Source organism: Dermochelys coriacea, chromosome 27 (assembly GCF_009764565.3).
Source record: "Dermochelys coriacea isolate rDerCor1 chromosome 27, rDerCor1.pri.v4, whole genome shotgun sequence".
Lineage (NCBI taxonomy): Eukaryota > Metazoa > Chordata > Testudines > Dermochelyidae > Dermochelys > Dermochelys coriacea.
The window spans coordinates 1,165,108-1,189,835 of NC_050094.1; the positions used below are offsets into that span (position 1 = coordinate 1,165,108).

Here is a 24,728-nt window from a genome sequence, read left to right on the forward strand (position 1 = left end):
CCCCGCCGGGCCGGCCTGCACCCTGCCCCCGCAGCCTGAGTCCTCCCGCCCGCTCCCTGCCCACGGGCGCTGCTCGGCGGCTCCTCGGGGCAGGGACCGACCCCCGCGCCGGGCTCAGCGCCCGGGACCTGCCCGCGTCTCTCCCCGCCCGGGCTCCGCAGCGCCCGCTCGCGCCGCCGGTGCCCGGCTCGGCCCCCGGGCCGGGGGGGCGGGCGGCGGGCAGCGGGCGGGGCCGGGGCGGGGCCAGGCGCCGCGTGGGGCTGGCTCCGGCTCGCCGCCTCCGCCGCGACACCGAGCGCAGCCGCCGCCGCCGGAGCGTCCCGCGGACCCGGAGCCCGGAGCCCGCCGCTGCCGGGGGAGGGGCCGGGCCGGCGCGGGGGCTTGAGCGGCCGCAGGGCGGCGGGTCCGGCGGGGCCCCTCTGCTCGCGCCCCCAGCCCCGGCCAGGCTGCCGCCGCCCTCCGGTGCCCTGCGCCACCGCTGCGCTGCGGGGCGCGGGGCGCGGGGCGGCGGCGGGCGCAGGAGCCGGAGCCGGAGCCGGAGCCGGAGCCGGCCCCGGGGCGGGCCTCGCGCTGCAGAACCTTGGACAGAAGCGGAGCCGCCGCCGCTGTCACCTGGCGCCTCGGATGCGGCCGGAGGAGCCGCTGCAGCTGCAGGGTCGCGCAGGGCGGAGCTGAGCGCAGCGCCCCGGGCACCGGCCCCCGGTAGGCGGCGGGGGAACCCGGGGGGGGCGAGCGCCCGGAGGGGGCGGGGATGACACGGCGGCCGGGGGGGCGATGGGGAAGCCCCGGGGGGCGGGGATGACACGGCGGCCGGGGGGGCGATGGGGGAGCCCCGGGGGGGCGGGATGACGGCGGGGGGGGCGGCGCGGTGGAGCGGGAGGGGAGGCTGCGGCGCGGCGGGGGGCGCCCGGAGGGGGCGGGGATGACACGGCGGCCGGGGGGGCGATGGGGGAGCCCCGGGGGGGCGGGATGACGGCGGGGGGGGGCGGCGCGGTGGAGCGGGAGGGGAGGCTGCGGCGCGGCGGGGGGCGCCGGGGGGCGGGGATGACACGGCGGCCGGGGGGGCGCTGGGGGAGCCCCGGGGGGGCGGGATGACGGCGGGGGGGGCGGCGCGGTGGAGCGGGAGGGGAGGCTGCGGCGCGGCGGGGGGCGCCCGGAGGGGGCGGGGATGACACGGCGGCCGGGGGGGCGATGGGGGAGCCCCGGGGGGCGGGGATGACGGCGGGGGGGCGGCGCGGTGGAGCGGGAGGCGAGGCTGCGGCGCGGCGGGGGGCCGGGCGGGGAGCCGCGGACCCATCCCGGCGTTGTGTCCCCGCTGCAGGGCCGGAGGCGGCGGGCGCCCCGCGGCGCCATGGGCACGGTGCTGTCGCTGTCCCCGAGCTACCGCAAGGCGCCGCTGTGCGAGGATGGCGCGGCCGGCCTGGGGCCCTTCGGCGCGGCGCCCGGCGGCCAGAGCGCCAAGGAGCGCGGCCTGCGGCGTCACCCCATCCTGGCGGCGCTGCCCTGGAAGCGCATCGCCGCCGTCTCGGCCAAGAAGAAGAAACACTCCAAGAAGGTGCAGCCCGGCGGCTACCAGAGCAGCGTCGCCCACCTCAACAGCGAGAACCTGCAGAAGTCGCTGTCCTGCGCCAACCTCTCCAGCTTCGCGCAGCCCCCCGCGCAGCCGGCGGCCCCGCCGCTCTCCGCGGCCAAGAGCGCGGCGCCCCCCGGGCGCAAAGCGCCGCCCAACCCCGGCGCCGCCGGCACCCCGCGGCGGGTCATCGTCCAGGCCTCCACCAGCGAGCTGCTGCGCTGCCTGGGCGAGTTCCTCTGCCGCCGCTGCTACCGCCTGAAGCACCTCTCGCCCACGGAGCCCGTGCTGTGGCTGCGCAGCGTGGACAGGTCGCTGCTCCTGCAGGGCTGGCAGGACCAGGGCTTCATCACCCCGGCCAACGTGGTCTTCCTCTACATGCTGTGCAGGGATGTCATCTCCGCCGAGGTGGCCACCGACCACGACCTGCAGGCCAGCTTGCTGACCTGCCTGTACCTCTCCTACTCCTACATGGGCAACGAGATCTCCTACCCGCTCAAGCCCTTCCTGGTGGAGAGCTGCAAGGAGGCCTTTTGGGACCGCTGCCTCGCCATCATCAACCTCATGAGCCCCAAGATGCTGCAGATCAACGCGGACCCGCACTACTTCACGCAGGTGTTTGCTGACCTGAAGAACGAGTGCAGCCAGGAGGAGAAGAGCCGGCTCCTCATCGGGCTGGACCGGTGAGCACCCCCGGCCGCTGGGACGGGGCACCTTTTTGGTGCTTTGATTTGTCAGACGCAGGCGGAGACTGGGTGGACCTTGGAAAGGGCGGCGGAGCCCCCAGCTGGCAGCACTGACTTTTGAACACTAGCAGCCTGGCTTGGCTGCAGCCCCGGGGGTGGGTTTGAAGCTGTTGTTGTAGCCAGTATCTGTTTGGTTTCTGTAACTGCCTGGAGATCCGTTGCTCCCTCCACTTCCTGGGCCATAGCACCAAATGCTCAGTGGGGGCTTGGCTGTCCTTTTGCCCAGACAGTATCTGCCGGAGGGATTATCCACGCAGAAGTCTTCACCCTTGTGAGCAGGCAGCTTCAAGAAATGACTTGAAGGAAATGCCGGCCTTTACTTTCTTGAAGGGCCTGGTGGTGTGGGAATGGGGTAATTCCATGGAGTCCTGAGCATCTGGCATTTCACAAAGGGATCCAATGCTTTAAAGCTGGCAGGGGTTCAGAGCTGCACAAAACTTAAGAAAACTAACCTTAAAAACAATCAGTATCAAACTCCAAAAGGGTCTTATTGCATGTAACATGTAGTTAGCTGGGAAGGCGAGTGGGGGGGAGGTGGAATTGCACGCACCTTTGACTCTGCATTGGTGGCTCACATGTTTAATTCTCAAAATTCCAAGATTTGGGAAAGCCCAACTTTGAGCAGGCAAAACAGTTCCTCACAGGCATAGAAATATCATTCATGATCAGTGCTGCAGCCTGTGGTCTAAGGCGAGTTGGGAATGCTGTCTCACCAGTCAAGGCACCCAAGAGGTGAGGTGGCCAGATTGGGATTGGTGTGAGACCACACTGTGGCTACTTGGCTATTGTTTTGGTTTGCGATGGCAAATAATTCTGTGCTAGTCAGTAACATGGCTATCTGCAGCCCACCCTGGTCCTGTCTCGAGTGGTGGACATTATTCTGTTCATGTTTTCTGAACTGCAGCAGTAGTGGTCTGTATTGATGTGTCTTACTGTAGGGTTTAATGGCACTATCAGTTGCTTTCCCTAATCTACCGGATCACTCTGTGTGGAATGGGGCCTATTTAGCATTCTGCCCTCTGCAGCTGCCATCATGGCCAACTTCTGATGTCAGCGTGTGGGTACAGTGCGTTTATTGAAACTTAGGGGGAAAAGAGGTTGTTAAAATAATTTCAGAAAGAAAAAGCTCATCCCCAAGTGGGCAGAGGGGACTGGGCCTTACAGCCTACACTAGAAATATTAATGCATCTTTCCTTGGCTTAGCATCCTACTGATTGAGTTTGATGATGTCATTTAAAAGACCAAGGTCCCTGGTTCTAGATGCTAACATGCATGTTAATGCTACTGAAAAGTGAATTCCCTTTTGGGTTGACGCTCAAAGGTAACCTTATCCTTTGGCTTTAGAGCTTCCTACAGTGCCAGATGTTGAGGAAAACCAAGACTAGTGTTTCATTGCATGTAATATGGCTGCAGACTAGTTAGAAATCTCTATCTGCTTCTTCAAATCCAACACTAGGTTTAAGGATGCTGGCATTCTGGTGGGGGGAAGAGGGTGGGCTTAACTGGGTTAGAACAGATTGTGTTTGCTTCTCAAATTAGCATCAAGCACATTTTGAAATGTAGAGAAACAAAGCTGTGAAATTAAAGGTCTGGATTTGAGAGGAGCTGGTCTTGCAATAGTGAAGGCTGCTGGACTTGCAAATGAAGGGAGAGCTTGTATTGCCTCTAAAGCTAAGCCCAAATCTGAGCCATTAAGAAACACTGACCACAAGCTAACACTTCTTCAGACAGAGCTGGAAAGAAAGGAAAGCTGTAGCCACTTGATCAGTGATGGGTGGGAGGGGAAAGGAAGATATATTAGCAAAAGCAGGGGGGAAAATAGATTCTCCTCTTGGTCTTTGTACCTATTTGTCTCAGCTCCCTCCATTGCAAAGTTGCTGTTCTAAATGGATGGTGTAAAATGTGGCAATGTGATGTCACCTTGTTTCTAAGGTGGACTGAACAGGTCAGATCCTATACGTCTCTTGAGGCATTGAGTAACTGACTGGATTCCAGCTTTGTGTCTGGGAAAGGCGTTTTCTTCTCTCTCCCCCCTCCCCCACCCTATTTATTTTGAAATGAGATTCAAGTTTTGTGAGTGGTTCTGGATTAAGGGAAATAAATGCTACTGTATCATGACATCAATGTGAAATGTATTGTTCCCATTGTGCACTGAGCATAAGTATTGTGTTAAGGATCAACTGATATACTTGAGTGTGCAAGCAATGAAATAAATTTACATGCTGCTATAAAGAAAAATTTTAGAACAAAAAAAATACTAACTTACAAAAAACCCTTCTTTATTCTTTCATCATTGCTTTGACAGTTATATTGTGCATGCAAACAGAAGCATTGTGTGTCTTCAGCAAACAAAAACAATCTTACAACTGATGGCTGTAAAAATTACACTCATGCACAAAAACAAACAAAAAAAAAAACCCCACAACACAAAAATAGTTCAGTATTTGAGTTGGCGTTTTGTCATCGGAGCTGGGGATTGATAGGTTCTTCTTACTGTGCACAGTTCTTAGGTTAGTTCTGTTCCAACAGTTGTTAAAATTGCAAATGAAAACAAGGAAACAACGTGCCATTTTTTCACTTGAAATTCTTCATAGATGTACATTTGAAATTGCTAATGATACATGTATCTGTATGTTGGTTTTTTTAGTGCTATCTCTTCTGTAGATCTTTGTTGACCAAACTGGTAGGCATAGTTACTTATTAATTTATATTTGTCTCATTCTGTATGTATGTGCGCAGTGTGTTTGTAAGTACGTGTGGTTTATAATCTGACAGACTGTCATGAAGCTCAGTGTGCCTGTAATTTAGCCCCCTTCCCTTATTTTTATTTATTTTTGTACTGTGCTGATTAAATAAAATGCACTGACCATCCATTACATGGAAGCCTTTTGTAGCAGAGTCTTTTGTGCAGCAGCCCATGTGTGTAAGACACCTTTCACAAACGATTCATGCTATTGGAAAATAATTGGATTTGCCTTAACGAAAGAGGGTTTAACACATTTGCTGTGCTAGAATCTTAATCATGTTAAAGTCACTGGGTTCATGGCTTTGCTGTTGGTTGTCGCACAATCTCCTGTGAAGTGAGGAGACTAGAGTGCGCTCTCTTTGGAACGAAATTAGCCAGACAGGCAGAGGAGAGACATGGCCTTCCTGACGCGGCCCATCAGAAGCCGGGCAAGGATGCCTGCCTCCCTTTACACGTGCACAGGGGGAGTAAACAAGGATAAGGACTGTACGTGTCATAGGTTGAGGAATGTCCTGAATCATACAGCAAGGCTGCCGCGCTCATCCAGCTGTCCTCCTGCAAATGCACTTTGGGTCTCTGGTCTCGGTAGTTGTGCAGTATGAGAAAGCAAGAGGCTGAATTTGTTTGGCCTCTCAGATTCAGTTTAATTAGGGCAAATCACTAATAGAAATCCTCCTGTTTCCTGTTCTGCGTGATGGTCTGAGACAATGGCAGTTTGTCAAGGGGTGCTCTGGCTGGGTTATTCCCCTCATTTGTCCCCTAAATTCAGATAAACCCCAATGAGCAGCAGATTTGAGAAAGTGGTAAAGAAATGAGCAAGACAGGAACAGTCCCTAGCTCCACCGAGGCCTGTTTAACAAAGCAGCTTCTGTATCATCAAGCCCTATACTGAGGACTCCAGGCCACCCCCCGGAGCAGTGTTAGAGGCCAGCATTTTAACTTAACCAAAGGTCCCACCCAACCGTGCAGGAAACACAGGGAGCTCTGATGGCAGTATATGAAACATCACTCTTCTTTAATAAACTTTTCAGGGAAAACCCTGCGAAAAACAAATGCTTATCTCCAGTGTGACTTTTATCTCCACTATAAGAAAGGGAGACCAGAAATATCAGGATGCAACTAATAGTGCTTTTATTTATTACTTTGAATTATGTAAACAAAAAACCCCAATTTCATAATAGCAGGGCTTTTTCCTTTAATATCTTACAGTATCAACTACTTAAAAAAGGTTCATTGCATTATTGCCCCAGGCTTAAAATCAGAATACAATTTAGAAATAATTAATTTATGGGAAAAACAGGATTATATATATAAACCAGAACAGGCACAAATAATGTATTTCATTTAATAAAGACACATACTTCATCACATACAATATCCCCACCTCGCACTGTTTGAGATTTCCTAAACACATCCATCATGATACTATACAACCATTTCGTCGGAGGGATACTGTACGAAAGTGCTAATTAAAACTCTTCCCACTAACGTGGCTACTACACTAGTGATACTGGGAAGGCACTTGGGCAATTACATAAAAAATCAAAGTGCAAATGGAAAGGCACAGCGGCTGGGGGGGGGCTCCCCTTTTCTTCTACTGCTTTATAGAGATTAGTGACAAATCAAATCTTCCTTCCTAGCACAAACTACAAGACAGCTTGAGAACTGGCATTCTCCTGCTGAGGAACTGCGAAAGCCAGGGAATAAGCAGAATGAGAGGTAAAGGCCCCTTATTGATAACCTATCTGCGCGTGCGTACGAGTAGGAGCAATTGCTTGGCTGGGTAGTCGCTTCCACGCTCCTTATTGCTCTAGGGGTTTTAGGCCCTGGTAAAGCAGCCGCCAACAGTTAACCTGCATTGGCCAACAGCCATAATTGCGTCTTCCCAAAGGCGGGGGGGGGGGGGGGGGAATCCAAAAAGGCCACGAGAATCCCAGGCTGCAGGACCTCTCCTTGCCATCCAGTACAGCAAACAATGAGAGTGAGCAGGCGACAGGCTGGCTTTGGAGACTTCTGCTCCTTAATGACAAAGGGCTGCTCTCGGTGGGTCCCGGCTAGAGGCCATGCACTGCAATTGTGCGATGTACATCAGGGGAAGGGATGGAGCAACCGTAGGAAGGGGCTATGCCACACGGACTCTGGCAAACACAAAATGGGAAATTAAGCTTGTCCTAATTAAACACAGCTCTGTAGCTTCTCTCCTCTATTCCAGATACCAATTAACCTCAGAGTCTCCCTAGCAGTGGCTGGGCAGAGACACTCTTGTGACCCACATACCCTCCCCTCTGTCCATAGGGTGGCTTTGTATTCACTATGGAGCTGGATTGCTACCATGCCCTTGAATAGGGGAAGTGCCTCTGCAGGCCCCCCCTCTGCTTTTTTTGGGCTGCTAAAACATATAGATCTGAGAGCTAAACAACTGCTACAATGAGGCCAGGGACTGGAGGTCCCTAAGATGGGCTCAGTGGGACAGTTCCCCCGGGCAGGCCTTGTACAGCATGGAAGACTGGAATCCTGACCTGACCAGCAGTGCCAGAATTGTATAGCTACAGTTTCAATAGCCCCATAATGTCACTGCCTCCCCCATTGAAGTACCACAGTAGAAGCCTGACATACAATCCACTGACATTAAATAAAAAGCTGGTTAGTAATTCTGGAGGGGAAAATGGAGAGATGGTAAAGACTGCACTTTATTGAAACCAGTGCCCTATTACCAGCTGGAGCACGGAACACAAGGGTACGGTGGCCAGACACATGCAGGCTACGCACCAGCTGCTAAGTATGATGCTAACAGAAAGGCCAGAGAGAGGAACAGAGGGGGCTCCACTGGCTTGTGCTGAAGGTGTCCAATGCATGGCTAAGGAGGGTTTCTATTCAGCTGCAGAAGAGGAAGTCTCTCCATTTAAGAACAGGGTTTGTGGATTTCCCTCTATGCTTGGACGGAATTGCCCAGAGTTAGTGTACACATAGTGCAAGACTTGGAGTGGTGAGTCTGAGGACACCCAGCCCACAGCTCCCAAAGTTTTTAGAGCCTCTGCACAGACCCTGGGAAGGAAACCTCTCCTTAATCCAACCATGCAGAGAGGTCAGCCAGCATTTACCTCAGCCTATACTGCACCATGTTGCTGGGGCTGAGAAACCACATGGGTCATGCAAGGAGAATGTAGGCTGGGAATCCGGAGGGTTTAGGAAGCAGTTACCACTTAGGAAAGCCAACAGCTATGCTCTATACAGCAAAGGCAGTTTAAAGCCCTCCGCATCTTTAATTCCACCTCCTTGATGCTAGCATAGCTTCCCCACTCCCTCCCTCCTCACAGGCCAATAGACTTCTTACAGGAAAAGCAGCAGGCTTATTTTAGAGATGCATTTATAGGTACCTGCAACAGTCACATGAGCTCTGACAAAGAGGGGCTGGGAGGAGTGGGGGATCTGTGCCTTCCCTCAAGGGAATCCAGCCCTTTGCAAATATGGTTCCCTTCTTAAGGGAGATTTGGCCTTTTCAATTCAAGTCATGTTACTGCTGGACTCCTTTTCCGAGCCCCAGTCTTTGGTCCCTCTAACAGAGGCTGCACAATATTGTAAAACTGAGACATGGAGATAAACTCAGAGGGGAATATGGGAGAGGGTTAGAAGAGTGAGGAGGAAGGGAGGAAGCCAGGTGTGGCAGTGCCCATAAGTAAATGCTCTCGACCGAATAGCTCAGAAGCAGTTTCCTGAGTCCAGGCCCGCTAAGCTGGGCACATCCGATTGGCTATTTTAAACACTAGTGGATGTGGCAGAGAAACTTTCTCTTGAATTTGGGCTGGATAAACCTCTAGCTTTAGAGATCTGTTTAGGTGCATGACTGCAAGTCAGAGCTAAGCATTTCTAAATTAATTCCCTTGAAAAGTTCAAGGCACAGGGAGGGCAACCTAAGCCCGGGTCTGTCTCCTTTCAAGGCTCTCTGCTCTAGTGGAGGGGATGCTAATTTCCTGGCACACAGAGAATGAAACCTGAACGATTCTTGGTGAAGTCTGGCTGTGTCTGGTTGATCCTGGTTTCCACAGAGACCATGCATTTCCTACCATGCATGCTGCACTGGACTGGATTGGTAACACTGACTTGCAGACGGCGTTTCTCACTGTTGGGCAAAAAAGAAAACGAGCATTAAGCGATGGAACCAGAAACTGACTAGATTACCTGGTGAAGAGCCTTCGCCGGGACTATAGTGTAGTTACACAATTAGCAACAAGCTTCCTTGACCTGTTAGCTCCTCTGTCACCACATCCAATGCAGATCTGTACAGGTAACCTCAGCAGCTTTGAGGCCCCTAATCAGAACAACCATGGAAAACAACAGCTACAGTCGCTTCCTTTTCGCTAGATTCTATCAGAGCAGACAATGGCCTGACCCATTAATCGGAACACAGAGCTGATTTACACCATTCTAATCTGACAATGGCTCCCTTGGGGGTGCAGCAAGTCCCCCTATATCTATCCCATTTTACTTCTAATTTAACTCTCACTCAAATCTCACCTGTTTGCATGGAACACTCCAGATATTTGTATATAGAAAAAAGGAAGAGCTTTCAGGAAAAAACCCTGCCAGGAACATCACAGGGTTCTCTCACCATGTCATGCCTGTTCAGGGGACCAGGCTGAGCTGGTCTCAGTCCAGTCCAGACAAGAGTCCAGCACAAAAATCACCAGCACTATCAGTATCTCCTTTGTTGGGGGATTTAGCAGAGAGGCCAAGAATGAACCAGAGATAGGAAAATTATGGCATACTGGTTAGAGCACAGGGCGGGGACTCAGGAGACTTGGGGTCTATTCCTGGCTCTGTCACTGGCCTGCCAGATGACCTTGGGCAAGTCACTTCACTGCTCCATGCCTCAGTTTCCCTATCTGTAAAACAGGAATAATGATATGAACCTCATTTGTAAAGTGCTTTGAGATCTATGGATAAAGGCACTATAAAACCAAGGGATTATTACCGCCTGTGAATTTTCTTTCTGAGAAAATACCCTGCATGTCCAACATGTGAGGTGTGCCCCTTCTTCCCGGGGCATGGAGGCAGACCAATAGATTTTGGCTGCATTTAGGTGCCAGAACCAGCCCTTCCTGGAATTCGCCAGCATTCTCTGCCCCATAAGTCATGCAGGAGCCCAGACCACCTGCTCCTGGATATCACCAGATCACTAGCTTCCAAAGCTGACAATGTTTTACCCAGAAAGGTGAACATGCAACCACCGAGTAGAGATACTTGTCACACAACGTTGGGGATACAAGAACTCTCCCAGCTTTTTAATTCTAAACTCTGCGTTGATTTAAAAGACCATTCAGTACAGAAGCAAGTATTAAGACTTCAGCGCAAAAAATGTTCCCTGGACAGGGAGGACAGACTGTTGGGCATGAAGACCAAGTTCTCTCTCCCGTCCCTTCTGTGCTGGGTGGTCAGAGCTGTGGGATGTACAAAGCAGTTTGTACGTGTGGGAGGAAGATCCCAACCACATCCAAAAGGAAGAGACCCTGCCTGCTGCTGACGCAGCACCTTCTGCAACGCCCTGGTGTTGCTCCTCCCATGCTTTGTCAATGTGTGGCTCAAGCCCCACATCGCTGCCCTTACAGGAACTTGGTGCTTCTCCCGTGCAAGGTGCCTGATCCCCTTGGAGAGTGGTGGATCTGCCTGAGGTCTCACAGGCCCCTGCAATGCTTTTATCCCCGTTGCTCTATGCACAGACCCACAGGATATGCTGTGCCTCCATTTATTTTTTTGCAGGGGACAGCCCCCATTGGCTTTGCTACTCTGAGACTGGGGCTCTGGCTTCACCACCTCTTTCTCGCTGTGCTTCTCCAGTGGGGCCAAATGGGTGTAGAGGCTTCTTGGAGACCATGGGGGCCATACAACCAGCAGAGGTTTGCTGCAACTCAGACTTGGGCTCTGGGATCTCGTCTCTGCGAAGAACCTTTCTGACGGCTTGTGCGGCAAAAGGCCCAGAATGAGAAAGCTGCATTTTTGGAGGGACTTGGGGGAACAAAGTCTGGATCCCATGACATTTTTCAAAGTGACAGTCTGCTCACCTGCTTCTCTTGAGGTGGGTGGCTCTGCTGGAGCTTAGAGGCTGCTCCACCCATGTCAGGAGTCACTTCTTTGCGGAGTGTGGGTGCGCTGCCCCCACTGGTGGTTGTCATGCCCTGGCTGTGGCACTGATGGTGGCATGGCTGGGACCCGGTAGTTACAGGCGGCTTGTTGAGTGACGAGCTAGCCTGATGGCACCCAGCCCCAGCTAAATTTATACAGTCTTTGCTTTCTCCTCCCCCACCCAGACTCTGGGCTAGGTTGGAGCTGGAGTCAGCCCCAAGCCCTGGAGACTGGTGTCCTCTCTGGTTCTGACACTAGAGAACCTCACTGGAACTTTGGGGGGCAAGCCCGCCACTTGAGGGAGGTATGAACCAGTTTTGAACACTAACCCGTATATCTTGCTTGGATGAAATTTCCTTCTGGTGGGAAAGGAGAAGCTTTGGGAGGGACCTCATGGACATGGGCCCATTGCAGAGTGTCCTGCTTGCCCAGGAGCTGAGTTAAGGCCTGAAGGGAGAATTCCTAATGAATCACCCAAAAAGACTTTTTGCTTTCTGTCCTCTGAAATGAAGTCCTTGACCTGACCAATGTCTAGGATCGCTCCCAGGTGGGGAAGGTGCTGAAACGGCTAAGGATGACTCTTCTCTATGCTGATCAGGATCCTGTGCTTCTTCAGAATAGAGTCTGTCAGATACGCCTCGAAGAGCTGCATTCTGAATCTGGGATTAGATGAGAGGGTTGTCCAAAAATGATAAATCTAGAACCCTCTCTCTCCAACGTAGGACACAAGAGCTACTAGGATGTTTGTGACTATTTTCAAGGGAATTTTCCCGCAGTGGCATACCCTCTTTCACTGTCTCCAATACCCAGTGGTATGAAGTGGTGAGCTCGCCCACACACCAGAGAATCTTGGAAGCCTCCCTATGTTGGGAAATTGTTTTGGATGTGGGACATCTGACGTCAAGTGGGGACCTCTGGCTGGAAAGCCTTCCAGAAGAGCCCTATCTGTAGTTCCAGGGCTTGTTGAAATCAGACCACCTACCTCCTCCAGGTTTGCAATCTCTTTGCTGCTCTCTGTAGGACAGACAGCCTCGAAAAGAGGAGTTAAATCCAAAGAAGGGCTTTTGTAATTCTTCCTGGGCTGATCTTAAGGAAGGGATCTCTTCACTTTCTCCACTCCTGTCCCCAGTATGGAGGGGAGAATTGTATGTCTGACCCAGCAGTTCGGCGAGGACCGGGCCCTCTCACTGGCCAAGGATGCTGCCCTCCTCCTTCGCAGGGCTGCAGGGGGACCTAGCATGCTTGTGCCTCAAGGCTGCCCTGCGCTGTGCCTGAGGAGCTCCAGCATGTGGAGCACTCTGTGCCATGGAGCACTGCACCACATGGCTCTGGTTGAAACGTGTAGGAGCAAGAAGGGCACCTGCAGCAATTCTTCCTGTCCCCTCAGACATTGCCCAAGTGGGGGAAGTGGATGAAGGTGTCGGAAGGAGCTGGCCCTAAAAAGACCCAGGAAGATCAGCCTTAAAAAAAGTTGCTCTTATTCCCAACCAGGCAAGTTTTCCAATTGATTTGAAGGGTTTAAAAAGACTCCCCAAAGCCCAGACACAAGCAGAGCCCCTTGGTCTGCTCCTGGCAAAGACTGCAGAAGGACAGAATTCCAGGAAGAGGTGGTTCTGGCCTGTGCCCACAGCCAGCATCTAGTTATCAGCCTCCACAGTCTGTGCCAGGAGCACACCAAGGGGCTCTGCTTGAGACAGGACCTTGGGGAGCCAATACTGGGTGGGCTGCAGGGGAGCTTGACTGCAAGGATTGTCCATTAGTTCCCCTGAGCGCGTCACTTTTTTATTTAAGTACAGTTTGGGAGAAAATAGAAAAAATGAGTACAAGTTTTTTTTAAAAAATCAGAGATATTAACATGTCAAATGACTTGAACTGATCGTCACTGAATCCTGCCTTTATACACTGAGCACCCACCCATGCACCGGACAAACGATACATCAAACAGGGCACTGCCTGAGATCCTGAAGGATGAGAGATCTGGATTCATTCTATGTGACATCATTGCACATGTCACTTTTGGCCTTAAAACCGATGAATCTAAGAAACTGATTGGTCTGACCTCCAGTATAACACAGAGAATTTCACCTCGTGACTGCTGCAGTGATTCTGTTTGAGTTAGAGTATCCAATCTTCATTTAAAGACTTCTAGTGACAGAGAATCCACCAAACCCTTGAGAAGTGGTTTTAATGATTACTAATCCTCACTTAAAACCTTCTGCCTTGTTTCTAGCCATTGGCAATTGTTAGGCCTTTGTCTGCTAGACTAAAAAGTCCTAACAGAGGCTATTAACCACTTTGCTGCCACAACTTCTGTTCAAAGAGGATTTCTCCAATGCACCTGAAAGAGCACCTTGTCCCATGAACCACATGTGTTAGAACGCACCCATGTGAATGACTTTTTAAAAAAATACAGTCATTCTATTTAGGGGAGTCGTATTAGCAGTACGACTGGAAGCAGCACACAAAGCCCTCATGTTGTTCCAGGTATTTAATACTTATTTAGTCGTGACTCAGTGAGAAGCAGCTGAAGTCCCTACTTAATTTGCTATTTTTACCATGGCTTAGCAGAACCAGCTGTACCCAGGGAAAAGCCAATCAGAGGTTCCAACAAACTCTCGCCAACGTGCGCTGGGAAGGTAGGTTTAACGGGAAGCAGTTGTAGAAAAGAAGAAGGGCTACTGACTTTCATTCTCCTCAGCCATATTCCTCAAACCAGTAGGGTAAGATAGGCTATTAACAGCTATTAAACACCTTGGCCTCTAACTCTGCTGACCCTCATGGAGGAGCAACCCACCCCAAATGGGCCAGAAGAAATCACATTAGCCCTCCTCTCCACGGGAAAGGAAGGATGATTTCGTGAACAGGGCCCCAGGCCTGGGAGTCAGAAGACTTGGGTTCTATTCCAAGCTCCAACAGAATTCCTGCATGACCTTCGGAAAGAGACTTAATCTTCCCATGCCTCAGTTTCCCCTATGGAAAATGGAGATAATGACACCTATCTCAGAGGGGTACCATGAGGCTAAACTAACAGTTGTTCATACAACATGTTGCTCTGCTTGGATGAGAGAAACCAGAGAAGCATACTCAAGACAGATTCCTGTGGAGCGCTCGAAGCAGCTGGTTGTGGGGTTTTTTTTGTTTGTGCAGCCCAGTAAATTTTTCCCTCTCAGGGATCCAACCTGCTCCGCTCCCTACAATAGCAGTCCCCATGAAATAATGTTTCCAGCCTTTCCAACTGGCTTCATACAAATGCTTTCAGATCAATATAACCTCCTGGTGATGATCACGAATCCTCAGTACTTCGATTGGTATTGTATGGTCAGAAGAGACTGCAGGCTTTTCCAGGAGACGTGTGTTGGGAGGAGTCAGCCAAAGCATCCACTTTTGTGAGTCCAAAGAAGAACTGTCCAACCCCATCCTCAGCCTCCCTGCTGGGCAAAGCAGCCCTGAGAATCCCCCTAAAGCAGTGCGAACAGGTCAGTGTGCCAATGCGCCAAGGCTCTCAGATAATACTCCAGTGGTCTGTCAATATGCTGACGAGTAAGAGGGTGAAAGAAATGTCAACTTGGTTTTCATTCCATCAATCAAAGCAGCATCACACCTGTTATGGCAGTGGCAGAAAGGAGAGATGACAGATGCTAGTAGCCCTGAGGTAAGATGGTATATTCACGGACTTGAAAGGCAGAAAACAGCTGTCTGCTTTAGCCAATAAACCAAAGCACCTTCCAGAGCCCATTGGTAGAAGTCGAGTTTATCAGCATGCATGTTATTGACTGATCTAAATACTGCATACTAGGGCATGGGGGAAGGTAAATCCACTATTCCCCAGTCTCCTGCAGGCTCTCAAAAAGAGAGGAGAGACTGAAATGCAGATCCGCTGTAAGACTTTATTGCCTACAGGTGGACAATGCGATTTCATAGGCAAATGCAACACCTAATGAAAATACCCTTTGGGGTGGCTGGTGTTTGGCAGGTCAGATTGAGCTAGGACACAGATGTTATCCAGGCTAGTGAAAGGTCTCACTTCCACAGTCATTCTCTGGCTAATAGATTAGTTAGTCCTTCAAATAGGAAAGCCTAACTCTAAACCCCATGCTACATTTCTCCCAGCCTTCCACAGTAATAAAATAATTCACACATGAAAAGCTCTAGTAAGATGGAAGAGCACTCACACTAGTAAAGCTCAAATTTACAGTCTGGCAATAACCCTGTCTCAAAGTCCATCCTCATTTCAGTTCTTACATGTTAGCAGCATTTTCAGTGATTGAGGAATGCTGCTGAATTTGTTCATTATTTAAAAAAATAATTCACCTAGACCATAGACAAGTTTTAGAAACAACTGTGCTTAATAAAATTTCCCTGTGTTCTCGAGTGCTATCCAAGGACTTGGAAGTGCTTTATAACTATCCCACTCCACCAGGGGGAAAACAGGTGCAACATAGAGAAGTCAAGCACCCTGCCCAAGCTCACACAAGTCAGTGGCAGTGTCAAAAAATGAACCCGGGCCTCTTGACTCCAGTTGTGTGCCTTAATCACAGGATTCTTCTGTATCTTTGGCCAGTGAGAGAGCACAGAACTCATCTGGGGCTCAAACATTAGTTTACAATTGTAAAGTGCTATATGGGTGCTAATGCCATAGTCTCTGTTTCATTTGGTTCAAGTCAGGCCACTGGACTCAAATATATCACATATAATTACTGCAACCTGGTTTCTTAGTGAGAATGACTTCAAAGCTAAATATCCTCTGCTCTAGGTAATTGAATTAACCTATACTTTGTGTTCTCAAGGGGAACTGTAAAGCTGGTGAAACCCAAACACCGATTTAAAGCTACGCCTTTCATCAGAACCCACTTTCTGCCTTACAACCATCCTGCAACTGTTTTCCATTTCTACCGCTCTCCATCGATGATCAGTTTGTGCCTGCAGAAACCATGTACCCCAGAGGTCAGAGAGCAGGATAAGTGGCAGATTTCACAGCCATGAGTAGGCTGATCATTACTGTGCACTGAACTGATCTGCAAGGAAAAGATTGCTCCAAAGCACCTTCCTCTGGGTCATTATCCCTTCCACAGGCCTCTTGGACAGTTTCTCCCTACACTTTCTATACACCATGACTCCCTTACTAGCCCACACATTGTGACAAAAGTCTGTCCCAAAATATCTCCAAACACCGCTAGTAGAATTCTGCTCCACCTTTATGGAATTAGTTCTGGCTTTCAGCCAGCTCCTTGAGTGGCTATTTAAGGCAGATTTGGCCGTGTACCATGAGGTTTAACTGAAGTGTGGATGGAAGTAATACCATGGCATTTTCTTTGTCATGAGAAGACACTGCTGATGAGGAAGAAGTGAAGGATGCTGCTGCTGTGCATCTTTCACCTTTTGGGGAATAAAAACAATGTGGTTATTGGAGAATGTGAGGGGCATGCAATTCCCTTAAATCTGGACATGAAGTAATCCTGCAGGAGTGTGAAGGAAGAAAGGGAGCTGTCATGGGCAACAGGGAACAAAACCAGCAACATTCCAGCCTTGGCAAGAAGGCCACAAGATAAATTTTATCTTTGGAGTCAGATGAAGGTCTTGGTGTTTTGCGAAAACACTGAAGTCCTTCTGTATGATGGCAGACAGTATTTTTGGATAGAGACACTCTTTTTGTCACATCTTGGCAGTACAATTGACAGCTACTGATCTCGGCTGGTTGTGTGGGGGGCTTTCTTATTTCTATTTGGATTTAATGGCTCAGTGAACTCTGCAGGATTCAGTGACTTTTCCTGCATCTGCTCCAAACCATCATGGCATGCAAAGTGCCTTTATCCGATTACTTCCCTTCATCTTTGCATTAGCCTCTATTGCCTTGTGCTCATTAGAGAAACTAATGGCAAAGAGAGTCAATTGCTCTCTGGATGAAAGCACATACATGTACCATATGAGTAGTAGCTGTATGTTTATTTAAAGATCAGATTCTAAACTCAATGTGTGGTTGAGACTATAGTGTACAGAAAAGAGGTTTAAACTTCTTAGGCGCCTTGGAATATTCTGGGGAAGAGGGAGCCTACATGGAAGGGATGGGGCTCCATTTTAATGAAAGTGAAACCAGATCATGTGAAATTAAGGTTTTGACTAAGGGTTTAACCTGGGAGCTGGGGAGAAAACAGACATGAGCCAAAGAGCACATAAATCGGACAGAGATATCTGTCAACAATGTTAATAATACAAAGATATCCAATGGTAGGAAACGAAACTGAGCAAGAGCAGGGGTAGGGAAAGATCAGATGAAATTTCTGTGAGAACAGCAGTGTCAGACTGAGTTAAATAAAAAGAGGAACATGATAAAATGAATATGAGAAGCTTAAAAGCAAAAATAGGTGAACTAGAATGCCTGGCAATGAATGAGGATCTTGATATAATAGGCATTATGGAAACATGGTGGAATAACAAAAAATAAATGAACTATTGTAATTCCTGGCTATAAATTATACAGGAGGGACAGACTAGGCCACAGAGACAGGGGAACAGTGTGGTGTCTAAAAGATTCTATAGAATATAGCAAGATAAAAATTCTAAGTGGAGAAGATCACACAGATGAATCTATATGGATACAAATTCCAAGGTGAAAGAATGTAAATATCTGAGTAGGACCATACTACTGGCCTCCAGACGGAGAAAGAAATCGAGTGCTCAGAGAGATACAAGAGGCAGCAAAGTCTAACAAAATAATAATAATGGGGAAAATTCAACTACCTGCCTTTAAGCTAATCAAAAAGCACAAAGGGATAAAGTTTAGAGAAGCAATTCCTTGACACCTATAATTAGTGTACATGTTTAGTTATAAATATAAGTAGTAAGAAGCCATAGATAAGAGTGGAACAATAGAATTCATTTTTCTGGTCCAAATCACTCCTCTCCACTCACTCTTTAAATGCAACTAGGTGGCTAAATTTGTTTTTGACTAATATTGTTTATGTAAAGTTTTGCCTACTCTGAAAGCACGCATGAGGCTGAATACACGTTCCCACACAGGGTTATGCTGACATCCTAACCACAGAGAGCTTTGTGACAAAATCTGTCTTGTGAAATGCTGCTTTGAGCTTTCACAGAGAGAGAGAGAGAGAGAGAGAGAGAGAAACAGGATGTTTTAACAAAAAGTTACTGGATTTTAGAGATAAGTACTTGCATTTTAGTGCCTTGCTCCATAAAACAATATTAGCTGACACTTGGTGTTAATGTGAGTGAAAGCTGAGAAATGGATGTGAGAATAATAAAAGGAAACAGTATCTGAATAAATGTCCCCTGATCAGGCAGGTAATCTCAGCACCATAGAAAGTGGATTTGGAGCGATCTAGAGTTGAATGATCATGCTAAAAGCTGAAATTGCACATTGACTTCCACCATATGAATACGTGGTACAGTACAGCATGATTGTATGCTTTGGACAAATACAGTACCTTCCATCAGAGAATTTCAAAGCATGCCGCAAATATTAATTAATTCTGTTTCTCATTACAGATAGAGTAGGCACAGAGAGTTTAAGTGGCTTGCCCAAAGTCACACAGCAATTCAATAGCAAAGCAAGTAGCAGGAACACCAATCTGCTGGCTCCCAGTCCAGTGCCTTTATCACAAGGCTCTTTCCTTTTATTCATGTACAACCTATAAAAGTCGCTTGTTCACTCTGTAGCTTGCTCTTTCTGCTGTTAAACTACTTCTGTTTCAGTCAGTGGTACTTAGTCTATCATGGTGGCTACAAGAAATACAGAACTCCACCATGCGTTCATCTTAGAGGCATCACAGGATGCCTGTGTCTGAAGATGTTGAAGACAGCAGCTACCACAATCTTGCAATGCTTTTGTTATGTTGAATCTGTGGTAGAGCCATCAGTTTTATCTGCTTGAACTTAATGTCAGATGGCACCAAAACCAAACGGAACAGTCAAGACAATTGTTTTATAAAGTGAGATGTTAAGTGTCATGATCCTAGAGAGAACTAGCCAAAGGATGCTTACCTGGTGCTTGAAAGTCACAGCACTGTAAAATATTTGCAGCTATTCCAAGGAAAACTATGATTCACTTGCTTCTCGGCATAAGATGACCACCACGGGGATCAGGAAGGGGGATGCCCTGTCCTCCCCCTTCCCATTACAGCACTGGGCAGTTTACCTTTGCCTGAAGCCACAGGCATTGGTCACAGCCAGAGGCATGCTACTGGAGTAGCCATACCAATGGTCTAATCTGGTGAGGAAAGTGACAGAATACTGGAATAAGGCAGACCAACAGTCTAATCTACTACTGACATTTGAATTGGTTGGGAAGAGGGAAGATGACCTCTTAAACAGTAAGGATCCAGTTCCTAATCCAGCTGTGACGGACAGATAGCATGCACTGCGATCCCCATGTAGTTCTGCAAACCACTTTGGAAAGCCTCCTTGAAAACAGGGGTATAGAGTGTCAGTAACACGGGCAGTCTTTCAAAGCAGGCAAGGTCAAGCTACAGGAGAGCACAACATCTGAAAAAAACTCTTACTATACCTAGAGGAAGCATGGACAAGACATTTCATTTCAAGGCAGTCCATGGATGGAATACTGGACTGCAGCATAGGGAATGAGGAATCACAACATTTCTCTTCCTCTACCCCCCCTTGTAAACTTTGATATAGAAATCAAAATGGAATATGATCAAACTTTATTGTGTAAAATTCAGGAGGGGGTCAAAGAGTCTAGATTAAGCCTCACTCTGTCATTAAACTGAGTCAAATGCCTCATATGCTAAACTGCCAAAATTTAAGTTGAAGCAAGGACCTATCCTCATCGCTATCTCTAAACTGACTGGCAGCAGAGAGAGGTACAGTCAGATGGGAGAGATTTACTTTGGGAACCTAAGATCAGCTATAAAATATACTCTCATCTCATTACCACACTTTGGTTATTAAAAGAAACTGATCGCCTGCCAGTCCCCACGTGCACACATGCTGGGTACAATAGAAGTAAAGGATGAATTTCAGTCAGTATGTTCCACATCTGCAGAACATAAAGGCAGTGTTATGCTGAGACATTTTTAAAATAGTACATGCCTTTTCAGACACTTACTGCTCGCTGCTCCTGTAGAACTAAAGATTCAGCTATACACTTAAGATGAAGCATCCTGTATAGATTTCCTGTTTCCTGGAATATCTTCAGCACATCAGAACATGACATAATTTAGTTCCTAACAGACGAGTGTTCAGTGGAGCTGGGCAAACATTTTTCTGTTGGAAAATGTCATTTATTGAAGTTGACAGGTGCCTCAGCAACACCTTGATTTTGAGGTTTTGTTAAAAAATAAACAAATCCAAACTCAACACTTCAAGAAGGTTGAAATGTTCTATTTTGACCTTATCAGAATGGTAGGTATTGGTTTTTCATTTTGAAATTATTTTTGTTTTGAAATAAAATTTATAATATAAAGAAAATAAAAAAAATCAAAAAGTCAAAATTGAAACAAAGTGTTTTCAATTTTTTGGGAAAAATTTTGTTTTGCAGAAAGTTTCAGCTTTTTGTTCCAATTTGGCATGGGAAAAAAATAAGTGAAAAGTCAGAATTTCCCCAGCTAGCTCTAGTGCTTACACCCAGAACCTGCCAGGTGAATTCACACCCTAGTGCAGTGTTTCTCAAATGCAGCCACCAGGGGCTTTTCTTGTGGCCATAGCCTCCTGGGCTGTTATTGGGGTGGGGGCAAAGCAGCGGCTCCTCCCCCTCCCTGGTGCTCCTGGATGCACTGCCTTGGTGTTGGTTGCTGGGGCCAACAGCAGGGGCTGGGCCCTGCCCCCCCACTTCCCGAGCACCTGGGGCACAACGCTGGAGGAGCAGGTAGCCAGTGAAATCCCCACCTTCCTGGGGCAGCGGGGCTCAAGCTATGGGCTTCAGGCCTGGGGTGGCAGGGCGGCAGGCTCTGGCTGAAGGGCTTTGGGCACTAGCCCTGGGCTGTGGCTGCATGGCGGCAGGCTCCAGCCACGCAGCTTTGGCTCTGTTCACCAGCTGCAGAGCTTCATGCTGCAGCCCCCTGCTGCCTCCCCCGGCCACCCTTCCATCCCCCTCACCCCGGCCCCTGCTGCCTCCCCTGACCCCCCATCCAGGGCTTAATTTGCCGGGCTAAGTAAGTCTGCCATGAAAAGTGATACTTGTATATTTGTTAATATCACTTTTCACAACAGACTTACTAGCTAGCAATAAATAAATTACAATGATTTGGACATGTATATGTGCATATGTATTTGTTTTTCCTAAAGCTAATTAAGTATTTTAGAGAAAAGTGTGAGAGCGGCCAGCAGCAGGAGTTGGTGGCCACACTCTGAGGCCAACAAATAATTTGTCCTGAGAACCCCTGCCCTAGTGGGCAGTAACAGCAAGACCAACAGCAATTGAGTGGGTGTGCTGGTTGCATGCTGGTGCCACCAGAAGTGATATCTGTAAGCATGGCCCCTTGTCCTATGCAGCGCTCTAGTACAGCATAACATGCTAGGGAATCCATAAATATGCAGAACTGAGCCCTTTCCCTGCCCCCCCCCATTCTGATCCCTTGTGTATTTTGTTTGATATTGAAATCAATTTATTTTATTGTTGCTCCTATGAAAAACCTCATCCATGTCTGAGCTACTGAAGTCCTTAAATCATGGTTCAAAGACTTCAAGGAGCAGAGAAGCCTCCCTGTAGCATGGGGCATGGTTGACTTGAGGGAGGCTTCTCTGCTCCTTGAAGTCTTTAAACCATGATTTAAGGACTTCAATAGCTCAGACATGGGTGAGGTTTTTCATAGGAGTGGGTGGGTGAGATTCTGTGGCCTGCGCTGTGCAGGAGGTCGGACTAGATGATCAGAATGGTCCCTTCTGACCTTAGTATCTATGAATCTATTTTACGCTCCCCCTAAAGATAAAAGTTGCTAACTTGCTGGAGATTTATGTATTGAAAATGAACAAACGAATTATGGGCCTTGGTGTGGGAAAGCTGGAGGTTGAGAGAGCTGGGCCACTGCACAATTGAAGCTTCTGGCAGCAAACGTGTAGGAAGTAGTTTGAGCATTGATACCAGGAAGAGTGCTTCCTCTGTCTTTCCCTTCATGTTTTGGACAACTGCTACTTATCATATGCCACTACATTTCCAACAACATGGCAAGACTCAGACATCTTGATGCTGTGTTAAAATGTTCAGCAATGAAAAAGTTAATTTTGACATTTAAATCATAATCATTAGGTTCCAGAATCAATGCCACATAGCTTGTTTTGGGATGTCTGCAGATTCACTAAGACAGTATTGCATTGTTTACACTTGATTCCATGTGGACTACAGACAAATTCTGGATTGCTATTATGAAACAATAAAAAAATTATCCACAGTTATGAGACAATTTAAATGGCTGCATAACCATGTTATATCCAGGGATCTTGTTACCATTAGATCAGTGATTAGGCAGACAATGGCACAGGGGCACAGTTTACACTGCCTCTGCTTGTACTGTGCTTGTTCTGTGGATATAGAGAGGATTTTACTCTGAAGCTGAACACAAATTTAGGTTACATATTGCAATGGCTCCTACCACATCTTCATTTTCTAGTTAAATTGTCCTAATTCTTAAACCTTCTAACAATTGCCATTGGATGCAGCATAATTCATAAATTAGTACCTCTTCTGAATTTGCAAGCTAGCATATTTTCTATCATATTTCCTTTGACTCCTAGGGAAACATTGAGGGTCACTTCTCATCCCTTCTTTTCTGCTCTTTATTAGAATCAAATGTTGCAATAAGAGGCTTGATAGCAAGCCTGCTCATTCAATAAACCAGCTATACCAGGGATATATGAATCAAGGCCCTTCTGTCTAGAAGGATTAAGATCAGAACATCAACTCGTTCAACTAGTATGCCAGGAACCCTGCACTATAAATGCATACACAGATAAATAAAATAAAGCCACGCAGGAAGATGAATGAAGGAGTGTTCCCAGGCTAAGTCATAAGCCCTGATTAATATACAGGCCAGATCTGGAATGACCTTTCAGACACGAGGCTAACAAGAGGATGACTGTGAAATAGACTGCAGCATGGATTTACAACAGGTCCAAGGAATCTATAGCATGAGAAACCCCATGTAGAAATTCTGAAAAACAACTGCAAATACCTGTGCAAATGTGCTTTCCTACCACAAATGGGGAAACAAGAACATTTTGACTGTATCTGGGATGTGTCATCCAACCCCTAGATGTATTGGAGATGCTAGGCTTTGCCTTCCAAGAGCACAGGAATACAGGGCTACTCAGCCACTTGTCACCAAAGATTGCGCATGGGCCAATGATTTTCCAGTATTAAACATCCACCACCAACAGTTACTGAATTCTATGAGGCACACCACATGTGGAAGCCATCCCACATTGAAGTGCTTATATCACTGTACTTATCCAGATGATTTCCCTCTGAAGTGGGAATAATTTATGGCCCTTCTGAATGATAACTGTTATCCCAGCTTTCCTGTCAGCAGGTGCAGAGCACTCACTGAAATGAATGGAGCCCTTCCCAAAACCTGGCCCATTTTGACGTCAAAATAAAAGTGATGACAGCAGCCATGCAACCTCAGTTAAATTCTCCCTTGGAAGGGATTTGGACAGGGGCTCTGTATGACTGCTTTAACTGCATGCTAATATAAACTGGACCATGCTTTTGAAATGGTTTCCCCCCTTCATTGTTTTGTATCACAACTTCTAATCCACTTCTCTGTATAAAATCCAAGGACGACATACGATAGACGGGCAGCTGGCAAACTGCTGAGGCAGAAGCTGCAAGATGGGTTTCTGCCTATACTGTCTCTTTGGAGAGTTTAGCGTAGTGATGGCCAGGGAGTTATGAAAAACATAGGGCAAGTGTGGGGCCAAAGCCAACACAACTGCAGTACTAGAGTACTTTTCTGTGTGTGAAAAAATACAATATCAGTAGCCCTTTCTCTCTCACAAGCACAAAAAAGGTGGGGGTGGAAAGGAGAGCAGCAGCACTACTGAAAGCTTAAAGATTGCTGGTAAATGATTTGGACTCTCAGCCTCTGTAACTGTTATGCTGTAGGCCCTTCTTCCATTGCCTACAACAGCAGCTTCTGGACATCCTGGCTATGCTCCCAACCTGCAGCCAGTGAAATCTTGAGCAACTGTGTAAGCTAACAGTGTTGCCTCCATTATATTCTGTACACATCTTGGTAGAGATCGTTAGAGCTGAAGTAGAAAGTTTAATGGGAGAACATTTGTTGCCAGTTGAGCTTACTCAACAACACAACATCTTTCAGCTAGAAAATGATTCACGTAGCTCCCTTTAAATAATGTGTGAATGCGCTCACAGGGGAGGGAGTCAAAATGGAGAAACTATTGCTTTTAGCACTACAGCTCGCTCGGTCACTATAGCAACCTGGATATTAATTATTACATCTGCTGCTTCATTTCTGCCAGCCAACCACAGGCTAGGGCTGACATGCTGGGAAACCACTACAGAGATGGCTACATTGACTGCCTCTGACTATTGTTTAGTGCATCATTTTACAACCCC

The 24,728-nt window shown here is 48.1% G+C and overlaps 2 protein-coding genes across 3 annotated transcripts in view; one reads left to right on the top strand and one right to left on the bottom strand.

The window, feature by feature from the left end:
• The first annotated feature begins 503 nt into the window (after positions 1-503).
• CDK5R1 (cyclin dependent kinase 5 regulatory subunit 1) lies at positions 504-5,199 on the top strand. Of its 2 annotated transcripts, XM_043503349.1 has the most exons (3): positions 573-604; positions 654-702; positions 1,322-5,199. In XM_043503349.1, the coding sequence occupies exon 3, from the start codon at positions 1,352-1,354 to the stop codon at positions 2,255-2,257; it is 906 nt and encodes a 301-aa protein (XP_043359284.1). In that variant the 5' UTR covers positions 573-604; positions 654-702; positions 1,322-1,351; the 3' UTR covers positions 2,258-5,199. The 2 variants fall into 2 exon arrangements, with proteins under 2 accessions (XP_038241202.1, XP_043359284.1); XM_038385274.2 differs by having other exon boundaries at positions 504-702.
• A 977-nt stretch (positions 5,200-6,176) lies between these two features.
• MYO1D (myosin ID) overlaps positions 6,177-24,728 on the bottom strand; it is a 397,979-nt gene continuing 379,427 nt past the window's right edge. Inside the window, exon 22 of the mRNA XM_043503347.1 lies at positions 6,177-9,182. Within this exon, the coding sequence (XP_043359282.1) occupies positions 9,026-9,182 (157 nt within the window). The 3' untranslated portion in view covers positions 6,177-9,025. The remainder of the gene's footprint in view (positions 9,183-24,728) is intronic.